This window comes from Egretta garzetta, unplaced genomic scaffold (genome assembly GCF_000687185.1).
Source record: "Egretta garzetta isolate BGI_Z169 unplaced genomic scaffold, ASM68718v1 scaffold787, whole genome shotgun sequence".
NCBI classification, from domain to species: domain Eukaryota; kingdom Metazoa; phylum Chordata; class Aves; order Pelecaniformes; family Ardeidae; genus Egretta; species Egretta garzetta.
The window spans coordinates 237,607-255,137 of NW_009260266.1; the positions used below are offsets into that span (position 1 = coordinate 237,607).

General features: G+C 40.2%; 1 protein-coding gene across 1 annotated transcript in view; it reads right to left on the reverse strand.

Annotated features, from left to right (window-relative positions):
- The window catches only part of CEP112 (centrosomal protein 112), a 176,772-nt gene that overhangs the window by 89,904 nt on the left and 69,337 nt on the right, over positions 1-17,531 (reverse strand). The window contains exons 19-20 of the mRNA XM_035897706.1: positions 16,540-16,647; positions 3,903-4,085 (exon numbers count right to left, since the gene is read on the reverse strand). Of these exons, the coding sequence (XP_035753599.1) occupies positions 3,903-4,085; positions 16,540-16,647 (291 nt within the window). The remainder of the gene's footprint in view (positions 1-3,902; positions 4,086-16,539; positions 16,648-17,531) is intronic.

Sequence of the window (17,531 nt, forward strand, 5' to 3'; positions counted from 1 at the left end):
GACTTGCCAATTGTCTCACAGCAGAACCTGGAAGGAGAATTCTGTTCTCTCACAGAAGCTTTTTTCCCCCTCTCACTTTAGTGTAAAGCGCTATATTTGAAGTTACAGGGGTACATGTTTTTTATTTCTTCTTGCCCGAAGGTCAACGGTCAAAGAACAAACACGAGAATGATCCAACTTTGTACAGCAGCTGGAACATGAAAATCTTTGAGCTGGCTGAGGGCACGTGTCAGATGCTGGGGAGAGAATGACATTTGCAGGATAAAGGGAAAATATAAGGGTACAACTGGCACCACAGCCCATCGGGCATCGGTTTATTAAAGTTTCTTAACCTTGCTATCTTATTTCACAGAAGAAAACTAGATTCTCTGTAATCAGAAGCCTTGCTTCAGGAAATAGCTGATTCAGTAGCAAGGCTGTTTTTATTGAAACAAAAGGAAGATCTCTGTCGCCCAAGGAGTTTCCCCATTTCGTGAACTAATGTATGCACAAAAACTATTAGGGAGGTGGAGAATGCTTGACCAATGAAACTACAGCTTAAGAATGCTCATAAAAAAATAATCCAGATAACATAAAAAAATCTGAATTAAATAGAAGTAGTGATTCAAAAGTACCTTTTCTCTTAAAAAAATTCCTGTATTATTAGCTCCTATTTAAAGAATAACAATATTATGGCAGTTCATAGAAAATGTATAGGATTTAAAAGACTACAAGAACACAGCATGGCATAAAAGCCTTTGTACTGCTTTGACTTTTATTGACCTACATGTCAATTTACTCCTCCCCAAGCATTACAACCCTAGGTGAAAAAAATCAAAGCAAGCCTCCTAGAAATGGATAAATCCAAGAGCTAAAGTGGAATGCAGTTGTTATCCAGAAATTCATCAGCAATACAAAAGGTGATACACTTAAATCAAGTTCCTTTCCTGAAAATATATTAAACTTACATTTCAAAGAAGCAGAAACATTATTTTATATTTAATTAAAACCTGACAATGCACTGAAATCTTAATTTTTATACTTTATTTCTGAGTAAAGCATTAATAAATGTATTCATATTTGAATAACACCTAACCATGTTGTATCTTTCATCGTAGCTGAAGACCTACGTGACAGTAGAGACCTTGGATATGAAAGAAAAAAGAAATTAATCTTTTCAGTAACACTATAATAAATTGTTCCGCAGTACTCAATCAGAGCTGTCTTCAGTAATATAGTAAGAAATACATATTTTAAACATTTGCTACTCTTTCATATGGAAAAGGATTTCAGAAAGAATAACAGTGAATACCTTTAATAATGGTGCTTTCACATCATTCACCAGACATTGAGCAGATAGGTCCTTCAAACCAAGCTACTCGTATGTGATTAACACTAATTATTATTCAAATTTTTTCAAATGCCCCACAAATCTACATTTCATTTAGTGAAGCAAAATGGCCTCTTCTCCTGTCTCATAGCACCTTCGCTGTAAAAGAAAGCAGTCCTAAAAATTACTGTTGTCAAACACGGTACAATTTTAACAGGTTTTTAAAAAGCTGTGTCTACAAAAACTCATTAAATCACTGCGACAAAAACTCATTAAATCACTCCGATAACTCTGTTAAGAGACCGCCAAATGTTTCATAAAGGACATTGGCCATTAGTCATGTTAGACATCCAAAACATGTCTTTTTGTAAACACATGCAAAGATTAAAAAATTTTATTAAAAATACGTGCCGTAATTCCATCAGAAACACCAGCATTGTCTACTGAGCTCACTGCAAAGACAAAAATGAATTCTAATACAAAGACCAGAGGAAGTAACGAAGAACGATTTGTTTTCCAAAATGGAGAAAATATGCACCCTTGAAAGCAGCTAGGTTCTTGCTAGAATTTAAATAAACAACACCTCTTCTAGTCAAAGGCAACCGCTTTTTCTTCCCTGATTTACATGCCATTCTCATGGCAGCAATGTTCAAATGACTGTACAGGGATATTCAAACTGCAAAGACAAGCCCTGTAAAGAGGCCAAAGTTTTTGCTATTCAGACTGCTCAGATTTTCCTAACAGCTGCGGTAATTTCCAGGTTTTTTTACACAGCACCTGTAGCAGCATTATATATCCCCTTGCAAACAGAAAGCACAACCAAACTTTGAGCTCCAGCCTTTGCCAGAAATGACCCACAACAGAACTAGAGAGCTACACTTACAAGCCACCTCCCAGATTCTCTGGATTTGCCTAAGATAGCCCCTTTACCTCTGTCTTCAGTGCCACCCAGCAATACGGTAACTGTAATGAATGCTGGCGTGTAGAGAGAATAATTCTATATAGAATTCTAAACCCGTTTTTAAACCTGAGTGCTACAGCTCTGCCTTTGTATGCAAACACAACATCAGGAATGCAGGTGAGAGGACGACACAACTTTGAAAAGGCACTTGCAAATAGCTGTATAGTTAAGATGCCTCTAGCTTGGGCCAAAGAGAAAAAATGCAAAGATAAAAACCAATCCCTTGAACAGTTTCAGTCTTTGTTCACTCTTACAATAAAGCGGAGAATAAAGGGCAAGGTTTAATTTTTCAGAAGCCACCTGAATATCCTCTTCCCAAGCGTTCTCACAAAAGTCTCTCTCATTCGTTTTCCTTGGAAAACCATAATGGTGGAAATGGAGAAATAAGTCCTGGCTCTGCAAAATATCCCTCATCCTCCCCCAAATGCCGTTTGTTTTCCAGTAGACTTACTTAAGCCAGACTTCGATAGAGTCCGAGGTGTCCAAAGGTAACAAAAAAAAAAATTTAAAAATTAAATATTCAATTTCACTTAGCTACATTATGGCTGCCAGTAAAAGACACAGCCTACCAGTCTACAGGAAAGTAAAGTGAAAATGCTTCAATGTCAGAGTCTTACATCTCATAGGGAAGGCGGTGGTGTGCGGAAAACATATGTCGTTAAAGATGCCTTACCAAAATGTCCAGTTTTGGTATAAAATAATCCATGCACGATAAGTAATTCTAATGCTGATTAGTGAAGATTATTTTCTGAATACTCTTTAAACTACAAAATCGCCTTACATTTTTAAATATTGCCATTAGAGGCCTTTTTAATATAGGCTCTTAGGAAAATACACCGTGCCACCCTTGCAAAATATATTGAAAAAATGCAATAAGATGTTTTTTTGAACTGAAAACTCATAAAGATCATTTTCCATGCTGACAGTGCGCATTTCATCCAGAAGTTTGAAGAGTCAAATGCTACCCCAGCTGGGGGTTATTCTGCCAAATGGCTTCCAACAGTGACCACAGAGATGGAGGATGGGAGGGGTGCCTGTGTATGTAGGAAAATAAACGTGATGGTAAGCAACCCCAAACCCACATCATCTTATCAAATATCCGGCATACGTAGCCAAACACACAATGCAAATCTAGACTACAAAACTGAAACAAAAAGACACGAAAAAAAATGAAATAAAGCCATTTGTGAGTTACCTGCAGAGATTTAAAACAACAAAAAAAAAAAGCATACGAACGAAGCAGATATAATTCATATGGATTTGCCCAGGAAGGAGAAAAGGAGGGGTGAGTGTGAGGGCTGGGGGGGGGAGAAGAACAGATACCTTTTTTTCTTAAACAAATCCATCATGAAAGAAAATGAGACAAGATTATAAATAGGCCGAGTTATAGCGCACCATGGGATTTTTAATCTGGCTACCTGTGGTTTTTGCAGTTAAAGCCCTATTCAGCAGTGGGAAAGGAGGGGGGAAAGCGGAAAAAAAAAAAGAAAAAAGAAAAACAAAATCACGTTTATGTGCCAGTTTCGCAAATGCTCCCACAGCGTGCATCACCAACAATGCTGGCAAACAGGAAACACTAATTATTAGCATTTTCTAATAAGCCTACGCCTTTCAAACATTATTGATCATTACCTGTCCGTCTCGTTTCCTGCATTCTTGAGTTTTACTCTCGTGCTCTGCCATGGCAGCGCGAAGCTGTTTTTCCAGTTTCTCGATTTCCCGTTCATGGTCTCGGACCAGGCAGTCCTTCTCTGCGTTGTGCTGCTGGAATAGGTGCGTCTTCTCCTGTTCATGCTCCAGCTTCAGCTCCACTATCTGATTGGACAGTGAGGAGTACAGTTCATCAATAGAACATCCTTGTCGTCATGACAACTCGTCTACAGCTTAATTTTCCCCTTAATTTCATCAAGTTGGCAATTTTATTTTTACGTCACTATTACCTCACCTTTTAAAAAGCCACCGTTAGCGTGACAGAATTCCTCCAGACGATTCCAACAATGGAGACAACTGAGCAAATCCAGCACATCCTTAACCAATTTGTTGGTACAAATGTCGGAGCGTACAAAAAAAAAAAAAAAAAAAAAAAAAAAAAAAAAAAAAAAAAAGCATTGTCGCCTTCTGTGTACGGTCCCCCCGTACCCTGCTGCTGCTCATCAGCAGGGCTGAGGATCCTAAATGGTTAATAGGCAGCCAGCTCTCCCCTTCGCTTAAGTATACCCCCCCAGCCCAGCAATTAAATCTTTTAAAGATTTCTTTATGATTTCCAAAGCGAAAGCTCTTCCTTCAATATTCCTCAACGCTGCCGTACATACAGTTGTCTTTTTTTTTTTTTTAATAAAAAAAAAGAAAGAAAATTATAAAAAAACAAAGCTCTATTATCCCGTTGTCAGCTACGCTATCCCAACATAAACAGATGTATGTGTTCCAGAAGGGCACCTGCTGTGCTGCAAGCTTGCACCATGATTTCATAAGAAGCCCTCTATTCTCAGGATCCTTTCCCAGTCCGCACCACACTGGATGCTGTGACCTTGGCCAGTCTTAGCCTCTCCCCGCTAGACTGAATGGCAGCCCGAGACCAAGGGCCTGGTTGCCGCAGCTTTGATACTAATCCTCCCCGCCTGCGCACAATGGCACCCTACCTGGCCTGCACACTGGAGCAGCCAGGCTGCCTTTGAAGCAGGTGATGAATAGGGACGGCAGGAAGCCGCTTCCCCACTGAACTCCGGGCCACACAGCTGCTAAGAACAGTCACTTGGATTTTTCTTCAGTTTTGGTGGATTTCGGAAGGGGGGTGGAGGGAAGAAGAAGAAGGAGGAAAAAAAAAAAAAAAAAAAAAAAAAGCTCTTTTCAGAAATAGGGGGGGTTATTTTCAGCGTGAAAAAAAAAAAAAAAAATAGAGCGAACGGGAGGAGCCGGCTGTGTGTGCGCCGAGAGCGCCCCGGCACCTTATCTTAAAGCTGTAGCATTCAATTCTGGAATAATATTAGCTGTTCGCGTGGCTTTCGGGTTTAAAATTTGAAGCGAAGTAAAAAAGAATGCGTTTTCTCAAGCTACGGATTGGCGTCTTCTGGGTTTAAGAGTAAAATACACCATCCGTGCTGCGGCTGGGAGCGTCCTTCCGAAAACAGAGCAAGCAGAACAGATGCAATATTCTATGGTTTAACATATCGCCATTATTTAATAATACTAAAGGGCTCATTAACAGACATCTGAAGTCCCTGAAGGAGTTCGCCCCCCAGGAGGCATACGTTATCTGTGCCGGGCCTGGGACCCTCACACAAAGTTCTTTAAGTCAGGTTTTTGCCCAAGGTTTCTGCACAAAATCCATTTCTTTTCAGATGCTATCGGTGTCCTTAGTGTGCCTAAAGGAAAGAATTCTTCTGCCCTAAAATAATTGTAAAGACTTTGTCTGAGTCATGGGAAAAACATTTAGCGTTTTTTCATAAATCAGACCTGATTAAAAAGAAATCGTGTCAACAAGAGAGGTCTTTTTATTCAAACATTTCCTTCTCTTAATGACTGGATGTTCAGCTGGTTGTGTCCAAGGTCTGGGGTAAGACCATTTGTTGTGGGGAACTTCAATTACTCAGGTTTCCACTTTTTTAACTGAAGACAAGAAACAGCAGCAGGCAGGGAACGTGTGCCTGAAGGGGGCAAAGAACGGACGGATCCAGCTTCTTCAACCAGTTACACGATGCACGTGTACATCACCACTTTACCTGACCAAAGTAATTACAGTTTTATTTAGTAATCTCTTCATGTACAGCATTTATATTATAGACACAACGGTTTTGAATTTAAGAGGTGGAAAGAGCTAAAAGGGACCGGTCCCCCTGCACGGGGGTGGCGGGGTGTCCCCCCAGTCTGCTACCTGGGAAGAGGAAGGATGGAAGTGTGAGGGGAGGTGCTTTACGAAAGGCAAAAATTGTTGAAGGGAAAAAACCTCATCACTTAAAGCAAAGCATTCCCCATGATGGTTTTATTTTGCTTTTTAGAGATCTCTGGCAGGGAGCAGAGTTGGAGAGGGCAGAAAGGATGGGGATGAGAGCACTTTCTCCCCTCAAGTTCAAAGACCTAGAAACCCCATCTTCCCCAATGACTATTCATAAGTACCCCACATTTGTAACCACCAAAGCGTGCTTTCCTGTACAGATAACCCGAAGTGACCGAGTAGCTATTTGACTGCCCTGGTGCACGCCCACTGAACCTCCTGTCCCCCCCCGAACTGCTGCCAAGCACTATGGTTTCTCTTCCATTCCTCCCTTTCTTGGTATTGTACTGCTGATGGGTTGTTGGCTTTTTTTTTTTTTGAAAAAGGGAAAAAAAAAATATACCAACAAAAGGAAAAAAACCCTCAACCCATGCTGTGTTTTTCAGCAGCAACAGGACTTCTTCATCACAGGAAGCTGCATGAAATCTATATTAATTCTTCATAAATCAGTACGGATTCCGTCTCCTCTCTGAGGTAGAGCGCGCCTTTATGAATGATGTAACACAACCACCTCCTTGAAAAACAGTGTTGTGTTGAGATCTTTCTGCATCTACTCCTAGATGCTTAGCACTTCATCAGATTACATTAAAACATCCCCTCAAATCCGGCACACAAGTGCCTAGAAGACAGACAGTTTTAGGTGCTATACATTTCAGACAGACAAGCAACACGATATTCACAATGGGAATTAGGGGCGACGCTGAAAAGAAACATTCATTAAATAATAGCGTGCGCCCTATTACCATAATCAGATCGCATTCATTGTGGCTTAGATGTTTCCTCATTTTGCCCTCCCAAAGATGAAAATCTCTTATTCTCTTCTCTGCGCATCTGTTCCTACCTCCAGCCATGGCCTGGACACTAAAACAAGCAGGACTGTCAGACCCGATATAGCTGTTCTGACTGTGAACACTTATTACCAAGTTAACACTAATATTTTAAAATTGTGGTCTCCTCTTACATGAATTCTTCATTTTTTAATTCTTTCCACACCAGGATGACAGAACCATATTCAAGGGAACAGCCAACAGCTGATTTACTAAGCCATCACCAGAATTACACCATTTATTTTTAAATTTCTGATTTTCAGTGAAATTTAACAATATTTACTGACTCTTGCAGAGAAAGAGAAGAGAAGAGAAGAGAAGAGAAGAGAAGAGAAGAGAAGAGAAGAGAAGAGAAGAGAAAAGAAGAGAAAAGAAGAGAAAAGAAGAGAAAAGAAGAGAAGAGAAGAGAAGAGAAGAGAAGAGAAGAGAAGAGAAGAGAAGAGAAAAGAAGAGAAAAGAAGAGAAAAGACGAGAAAAGACGAGAAAAGACGAGAAAAGACGAGAAAAGACGAGAAAAGATTCTTAAGAAAAAGCTGAAACCAGATTAATCCAGCACTGTGACCATCTTTTGCTGTGCACTTGCCTAAATGCACACATGTGCAGACTGCCAGGCAAGTCTGGCAATGTAGACCATGTCCATCCTACGCAGGATGCCTACGCTGAACGTTGCCCTTTAGCGCAGGCAGACCCAACTGCACCCAAAGGCGCAGGCGCTTCGGAACAACCCGCTAAACCAAGGGAGAAGCCAATAAAGACCTGAAGTGAAATCACGCTGCTGTTAGCACCGGTAACATCTGTACATCTGAAGAACAAAGGTCTACAGCAAACAGCCTGCTGATTGCAGAAGGTATTTTCAGAAGCCAAATACTTGTAATATAATCAACGTCAGCAAATACCTTTTTACAGTCCCTAATACAGAGAAGACCTTCTACTATCCAGTTTTTGCTTTTACATCACACACTAAGTTTAGGCTTTTCAACTTTAGAACAATTTCAACTTGTTCTCAAGAACAAGTATGCCTTTGAAATTCTTTTTATAGTCCCCAAAGGAGGGAAAGGAAATTAGTTAGCTCACTACCTCTTCGAAAGATCTAGCTGCTACAATAAATATTTGACACCAAAGTATGAAAATTCATGTAAATTTATGTCCACAATTCCAGAAATATTGTAAGTAACACCTATATAAAATATAGTTTTGCACGGCAGGATGATTTTATTAGCGCTATTTTGGCACGACTGAACTTCTGAGGGCTGGAGAAGCCACCAGTAAGTTACACACATCATGGCAAAGAACTGAATTAAACCCGCTTGTACGGCATGCGTACGGCACGTCTGCTCTGCAGCAACTCTACCTCATCGGCACGTAAGAGCGTCTGTAAATCAGGCATCTTCAGTATCATTGCCCTGCTCAAACCCAGCCCTAACCTCTGCCCAGCACAGCATACGGCGCACGATCTATCCCCAAACAACAACTCTGGTAGAATCTAACAGTTTCTGTCTCCTAAGCCTATAAATAACTGTGCGTGTTTCGTGAGGATATGGGGATTACCCATCTCCGCAAATGCACTGCTTCTAAAAGTAATCTGATATAAGAGGCTGGAGGATCGAGTATTAATCATGCTGGGTTCCGGCTTAGCATAACTTTGGGCAGAAAAGAGGAATCTTCACTGCAAGGCAAGGGAGCATACCAGAACTGCTCTGCAGCAGAGAAATTAAATGGATTTTAAAAGTACATATTTTTTCTGAGATTTTGCTATAATTTGGATCACAAAGTACTCCCAAGATAAAAGGGCTGTAATGAGCCAAGGGCAGTGAAAAATGCATCAGTGCAAAACCACGTATTACCACTGAAGCAGCAGGTACCTACAGGGTAATGGACATGCATAGTGAATGCATTTTACTTTCTATTTTATTGCAGGCTGCAATAATTGGCATAACTGTGTTTCCTGTTATACTTCACCTTATAATCAACCACTAATAACTGTCTTTCAACCGCAAACTAAGAATTGAAAGAAATTCTCTAAAAGAGACAAGCTGGTCCATATTAGCCAAACTGCAGTTTGATTTATCCTCCCCGATACAAGAATGTACCTGAGTGGTCTCACTATGTGTATCGTATGATACACCTGATCGGTAAAGTTTTACTTACAAAGGCCTTCCAGGAGTTTTAATATTTTTAAAGCATGGGCACCACAAACCTCACCTCAATCCTCCTATCTTCCCAATCCTCCAGCCATGAGTAAATGTGTTTTTAAATCATCACCATACTGGAAACGAAGTTGCATCTCTGTGATTAAACCACACTTGGCGCCGTGATGAACGTCAGGGGATCCCACTCCCATCCCCAGCCCACCTGCTCCAGTAAAGCCAACGTGGTCTGCAAACAGAAATATTTCTTTCAAACTAATATACCTTGAGTGGCTGCAAATGCCCGTCTGTAGCAGGCTCTGGTACGGAATTTACGGTACATACTCTTTGTTTAGGGATTCAGAGTTTATCCAAGGACCTTCTTTGAACACTGAGAACCAACTTCACAGGCCTTCGCAGCCTGACTTGCTATTTACTGCAGGCACCAATTTATGCTCCTGGAACCATTTCCCCTCTCCCTCCTTCCCCCAAAGTTGATTCTGTTGACTATACAGGGAGCTCAGGCTTTTAACTCCAAATCACACACCAGTTAGATGCCTGAAGGAGCCGGCGTAAATACCCATCTGTCTGGTTAACAATTCTGTAAACAGCCATGGTACAGAGAGAAGATTTCCACCCACTCTTTTCTTGGAGGTTAAATTCATATCCTTTTCCCATTTGTGAGTTTTAGCTATATCATAAAGTGAAAAGTTGATGTCGATGATTGAAGAAACCATCCCTCAGATATTTTGCACAAATGGCATTCATCTGTGTGTTAGGATGGTTCAAAGGAAACATTTATGTATCCTAGATTAATTTATTAAATGAAATTTATGCAGCTTGTTGCTGATGACATGAAAAATTTAGAGCCTCTGCTAACGTGCTCATTTGGCCTCCACACAAGAACAGACTGTATTTCAATTATCTTCGACTATAGACAAAGAGGAGAGGAACAAAGCTTTTTTACAAAGACTCTGTCCTTGTAACTAAACCAGCATACTAAAAATGGATCGCGAATCTCTGAATAGAACTGGACTGTTTAAAAGTGCAGCTAAGAAATGCCTGGAACATTGGTCTGTCTGAGGAATACTGTATTTCAAGCACGCCTTGCATTTGTTTTCTTCACTCGAGTAGGTAACAGAGCAGTCAAAAAGAAGCTAGAAGAAACAGAAAAGGAAGAATGAGGCCAGAAGAAAAGCTAGGATGTAAGTGCGGTGGCAGGAACTCTTAACTGAGAAAAGGTATGGGGACAAAGCAAGCTAAATGTTAAGCTTGCTATCTCCATTAGTGTGTCCAGCTGAATGTCTCTGAAGGCTTGGGCATGACACTGGAGTCAGAGTTTAAGGTGCACATAGGGTGACTGTGTCTCGTGATAGGACTGATGATGTTTGCAGTAGTTCTGAAGACAAGACCACCAGCTGAAAGATCAATTGAGTCAAAAGTAATATGCCAAATAAACATGACACGACTGTAAACTCAACGCATCCAACGCAGAAGCAGCACTTATCCTCCCTCCTTCCTCCCTTAGAAAGGCAGAGCGGCCGTGGTTAAAGCAGAAGGCACTAAGGAGCCCTGGCTCCTGGAGCGCCAACTCATGCTCAGCAGACCCTTCAGCCCATGCCACCCCTTCTGCAGGACTCGCCTCTCCAGTGCTCCCCATCCACAGGACTAAATGACGTTTCTCAGCCTAAATAGCTCTAGGCTCCATTGCATGGGCTTTTCACAGCTGCTCAAATTCTTTTTGCAGACAGTACATATTTTCCCTGAGGAGCTTCCTTTCCAGCTCCCATCCCCAAGTCACCGCCATTTCTTGGTTTAACACTTAATCCCCACTTTTTACTCTATCCCTTACCTACGCTGTATTTTCCCCTCTCTCTCACGAGGTCACAGCCTTTCCACCACTCTTTCGTACACAAACTGTTCTGGCTCCGTTTCCCAGGGAGGACAAGGAAATTCTCAGCGAGACTTTTCAGAACATTCAGCTGTTGAACTCCTGAGCATCTGAATTAAGCAATGCTCGTTACCTAAATACACTTGAGTAGATCTTCACAGGAAAACACACCCTGGTCAAAAATACCTTACCTCCAGCATTTCAAGGGATTATCACTACAATTTCAAGCAAAAGCAAAACAATGTCATCTCAGCCTTGCTAATCCAAACACTGGTGAAATCTCTTGGCACAAAGTTAAATGGTTAAAAAGTCTCAGGGGAGATGCCCAACCATTAAATGTCAATCTAAATAACACTTTAGAGTATTTTTAAGCAACCGAGCATGAGATTGTGCTTGGAACTTGAACATTAGGCTAGCACTGAATAAAGATGTTTGGTTTTAAATACATACACTTATGTATAAAAGCAATGGTTGTGTTTACAAAATTCATATTTTACCTGAGATAACCTCACTCTTCTTTAAATTAACCTCACTGGGAAGTTATAAAAGACATACAGGAAGATCTAAAGAATATTCTTCCTCTCCTCCTAATAATATTTTCCTCTGCTCCAGCACACGGCTAAAATAAGAACAATTTCCCAACACTACCTTGGATACTTGTCCTTGCTGCTGGCAGGTAAGATTACAGCCATGCTTTTTTCACTTTTAACCAGCTGATTCTGCACTTCCCTACCTACTTTCTTTCATATAAAAAGGCATATTTAAGCTCAACCACATCTTTGTCTTGCTCCCAACTTAAAAGTGTAGACTCTCTCTCTCATCTTTAACATGATTTCAAAGTGATTTTGTTAAATACCCAGTAAAATGTTTCTGAAAGTGTCCTGCTTCTTTCCTATTTGGGTAAATAGGACAAGAAGACAACACCAATTATTCCTTCACAAGTGTTAACAGAAGTCAGAGCCCAACCATAAATGTCGCAAGAAAGGATTTCCTGAGATACGGGGAGATTCTTCAGCTATCACGTAACAGCTTTCCACTTTGCCATGGAAGCATGAATAATTATTATTTTAAAATGGAATGAACACTATTAAAGAAAAGATGAACCAAAACAAAAGGCTTATTTATACATTCAGGTTGGCATCTAATGTCAGAAAGGATGTCCATAGCTCAGCACATACCACCATCCTGCCATCACAATAGTTCATCAACTTTTGCACATTGTGTTCTCCCTGCTAGGAAAATGAAATTTCATAGACTTTGGCTCTCTACTAATCTTGCATCTCAATTTTTTCACACTCATGCGGTCACAGCACTTCAGCAACTATTTATAGCAAAAAATGGGTATAACAGTGATCATAGTGATCTAGCATTGTATTTTTTTTTTTTTAAATGGACAAGCTAATGCCATTTGAACACTAAGACTGCCAAAAGTTCACTGAAGTGTTCCACTCATGCCAATTTATGAAGATCTGCTTGACACGAAGGCAAGTAAGTACTCGACTGCTGCGCAAGGTCCCTGCGGGAAGCCCTGCTCCACCACGAGTGCTCTGCTGCGGTACCGCAGCTCGCCCCGAGGGACGTCCTCTCACAAAGTGCCCAGCCGACGTGGGTATGGGGAAAAAAGCAAATTCATTAACTTTTTGGCAAATTTGTCAAATTTGCCTGCCTAAAATCCATTACTGCAAAGTTTGGGCATACGTTCTTCCAAATATTTTGGGGTTGAGGAAAATGATTTCAGCAGAAACAATTCCCAGGTATTTTGAGCTAAACTGAGGATGTAATTAGAAAGTAACTTAAAAAAAAAAAAAAAAAAAAAAAAAAAGGGGGGGGGGGCAAAAAACCAAACAACCTTTTTTCCTGTGCTGACGGTGCCATAAAGCCTGACTATAGATACTGCAACCATTTCAAAGGCAGGAAAGGCTGAGGCCTTCGCTGTGGTGTCCACTGGCTTTGAAGTGCCGAAAGCAGCTGCTCCCAGCAGATAGGAACTGTGGTGCTGCTGGAGTTATTTTTTTCTTCAAAATATACTTTCAAATCTAACAGCTGCAAGTAGAACAAAGTTGAGCTAAAGTATATTTAAAGAAAAAAGCGCCACCAGTTTCTCTCTAAGAGTGTTCTCAGTGGATACTTCAAAAGAAAGTGGCGCTGAATCAGATGAAGCTGGAACCAGGAGTGACGTGTGACAGCTGAAACCAAATACTGCAAGATCCAAAAGGTCTTCTTTGCTTTATTAATGGATTCAAATGCATTTGAAAAGTTATCAAAATATTAACTGCCACGGTTTTGTATGGTTTTTTCCTAATTCTTTTTCAAGGAAAAAGAAAAAAAAATATATACATATATATCAGGCTATTTATTGATACAAATATCAGATAAATATCAATATATAATATATTGGTCCATCTAATCTGTAGGCAGAGCAATCTTTCAGCCCCACAACCAACAGCCCATGTTCACACCAGTAATCACATTGAAATAAAAATTCACGGACGGTCCTGTGAAGCACAGGCAAGCATTCGTATGAAGCAGAGAGGTAAAACCACAGCTCAAGTTCCTAGGCTTCCAAGATGTTTCTCAGGTTGGAGAACTGGATAACATATCGGTTCATTTGGTTCCTCATTACCAATTTGATTAAATTTATGAGCAACTGAATTGTCCAGTTTGCTGCCAGGGCTACCTCTGCCAACCACGCAAAATACATCTGCAGGTCGATTTTCTTTCCCTTTGTGTTTAAATTCCATGTGACAATTAGATTCAGACACTTGAGGCAGAACATCTCAAAGCAATTACTACATTTCTCAGGTAACTAAAGTATCCAGGTTTTGGCTGGGTGTCTATTTCCCGGCTGGAAGGCTGCTAGAGCCCTGCCGAAATGCACCCCCCAATTCTAATTTATTGCTCTATTTAAACAGTTTAAATCAGTCTATTCCTCCTCAAGTAACCACCAAAGACATATGCAGTAAAACAAGGCAAGGAAAAGTCTGCTTTAAAAACAGTTTCTGAAGCATAAATAGAGAGTAATACAGAGAAAGAGAAGTTGGAACTACGGAAAGGAAATTTTAAGAGAGGAAGAACTGAGCTCAAACCGCTCTGTGGCTGGGCTGAAGGAGCTTTGTACTGCACAAATGACAATACAAAAAGAACGTCGTTTCCAATGATAACCCATCGCAATCTGCAGGAAGGGTCACATATTTTTCATGTTCACAAGCTTTCAAAGAACATTCCAAATGAAGTATGAAGGGAAATAAATTTTAAAAGAGGGCATAAACAGGATTCCTCTGAAAATTCTTCTGAGGCTCTCATTGTTTAGCTGTTTAGTGCCGAAACCCTTTTCTTGGGTTCCAGTGATGTTTCATAAATTCTAGCTGTTCTTCCTTACACTAAAAGGTAGTTATCCTAAACAAAATAAAAGTGAAGCAGTAAACATCATCTCTTAGTGGAAAATGCTTCACTGATGTTTACCACAATATCGACATTGTTACAGGATACCAATGTAAAAAGATTTATCAAAAAAGTTTTAAGTACACATTCATTTCTTGGCTTAGGTTTTTAGGTTTTTTTTGATCTAGTCTCTCCAGAAGGTCTGAATATAATAGGCATGATGATACAAGAAAACAAATAAAAAATAAACCATGACACCACTAAGCATTATCATTTTCCTTTAGTGTGCAAAACCAGCAGATTATTTGGCAGAAGAGCGTATCCATGGCTTGGTAGCTCTTACCATGTATACTGAAAGTAAAACAATCACCATTTGCAGGTAGGAACAGGATGGTCATGACATCTGATGAACTGCAGATTAGTACTTATCTCTATAGATCATGTTCCTAAACCTGGGAACAAAATCTTTGAATAAATGCTTACTTTGGACTTTAAAGATGGACCACAAATTATGAGAACTGTGAAGAAAAAAGTGAACCAAGCCCATCACTGAAATGATGTGAATATAAGATTGCATTAAAAAATTCACCTTAAGGCAGATGCCCAACTAACCTCAACACTTCCCATCGTCCTCCCTTCAGTACATCCTTTACTTGACATGTCAAACTTCCTCACCTTTAATGCAAGCAATTATTGCAATGGCTTTCACATGAATAAATAATTTGAAGACAACCTATTGCCATGACTACATAGTAGTGACTGCATTTGTGATTTCTAGCCTTTATTCCAGAGATTATAATATATCACGGCAGATAGGTGGAATTCTTACTGTTCTTTTGGGAAATGAGGTCATCTGTAAGACAAAACCCCCAAAACAACACACCCCCCCAATATCTCTGTAACCCGGACCATTCCTGAATCCTGAAATAGAAGAATCATATATAGTATCACCCAGTAAAACAAAATGCCTGTCAAGACGTATCTATTACATGGGACAGCTTCTGGCCCTTTGTCAGGTGACAACACAATTAGTAATGTTGACAATTCTGAGTGAGGATAAGTAAAATACTTTGATCCAAACCAACAAACTCCCTTTGATTCAAATCCAAGTTGGGAGCCATGCACAGAACACACTGCGGTTCCTCCCAAGCACGGGCGAAGGTCTTTCTCAACACCTACCAAAGTAATCCCGTTCCTTAATTAGCTTGAAAAAGCCCCTTCCAGCCGGACCAGAGAAGGTCTCGTACCACAAGCCAACTGCGGTGCTTCATGCTTTTACCAGCACAGAAGATAAACAGAATGAAACCACATTTCCCTGGTGGAAATGTAAACTTATATCCATGCAAAAACACTGATAAGAGAGAACTTCAAGCTTATGATCTAACTGGATCACTGCTAAAAAAGTTTTTCCAGTCCTTTAACAGGTGTTACCAAACAGACGTTTAGTTTCACGACAGAGTACCACCTTATGTGAGTGTTTGATGGGCTGTTTCAGCTGCGTAGCTCTCAAGTCTGTATCATGCAATAATTTGTCTGCTATTTCTGTTTTTTTCCCTTTACACTTCACAACACTACTGAATTCAACTTTCTTGTCTCCACCCAAATGTTTCCTGAATATTTCCCAACCCTGAAATTACAATAAAGAAAATCACTATCAGTGGGCCAAAACAAGCATTCAAATGAACACTCCCCATGTTAAAAATGATAAAAAAAGAAGAAAATGCTGTTTCTTGACAAGAAGAAAAACAGATAACACATTCAATAATTTCATCTGGCCATTATGAAAATAGGTGTCGCCACCTGTAAGCCTGGGAAACAATTTGAAAGAGTCAGAGGTACAAAGGACTGCAAAGAGGAAACAAAAATATTTTCTAGGTAGACTTTTCCCCCTCCATCCCCCACTGTAAAACTCTGCATACCTATAAATTTTGTCTTTGTATAAAGAACAGCAACGCAGAGCGAGAACAGGATTAATCCTGCCACAGGAACTGACCTACATCTGCATGAAACGATGTCCCTCCTCCCCTCCACCCAAAGGAGCACACCGACTGACCTGTTGCTCGTATCTTTGCTTGAGATCTTCCAATTGCCAGGAGAATTCTTTGGATTGCTTTTCCCGGAGCGATTTTGATCTGCTCAGATCTGCTTCAACCTTTTCCATCTACACGGTAAAAGAAAGGGAATATTTAATTTTTTTAAAAAAGGCATAGCTTGAAACATCCTGATATTTCTCCACTTGTTTGCAAACCATCATCAAAGACAGATACAACTTGCTGAGAATGATAATAATACTATTTGTATGGAGAGAAAATTAATATGCAGCAAATACTGGTTTATTAGTTAGTTAAGGATATAGCAATCACCTACATTATGCCGCTCCCTAATTACAAAGTATTGGCTCAGTTTTCCACTTGACAGTGGTGAACATCCCATCAAAATTAAGTGAGTATTTTTCCAGACATATTTAAGACTCAAATATATTTCACTTAAAAATATATTGCCTGTGGAAATTCAAGGGAAATCATGTGTGAGTCAGTGCACAAACGACACATTTAAAGTAAGTTTACATTAAATCAGTAAAATAACTTAAAAGAGAATTATTTGGCTGCAAGTAAAGTCCTCTGAAGATAGTCATCGCCTATGAATAATGAGTCCCACAGATTCCAGCACACAGCATCAAGGAAGCAATTTCATAACCCAATTAACAAAGGCTTTTGTATCAAAAGCACAACTGTTAGCTGTACATCAGGCATGGTTCCAGGGGAATGTATATATATACACACACACACAGAGTACTACGCTGCAGTGCACGCTCAATGATTACTTTTAGATCTAGGTCCCAACACAAGCAGCAAGTGAACAGTCTCCCTAAAAAAGACAGCAAAGGGGTGTAGCTGTCAGGCGGACCAGTGCTGCCGCAAGCCCATCTGCTGTACCAAAAGAAGTAACGCATGAATTCCTGAGGCACAAGCCAAAATCCTGTCTGGCCTAAGGGAGTGCTCTGTCTTCAGCAGATGTCTTTGCCAATCGGCCTGGACATGGCTT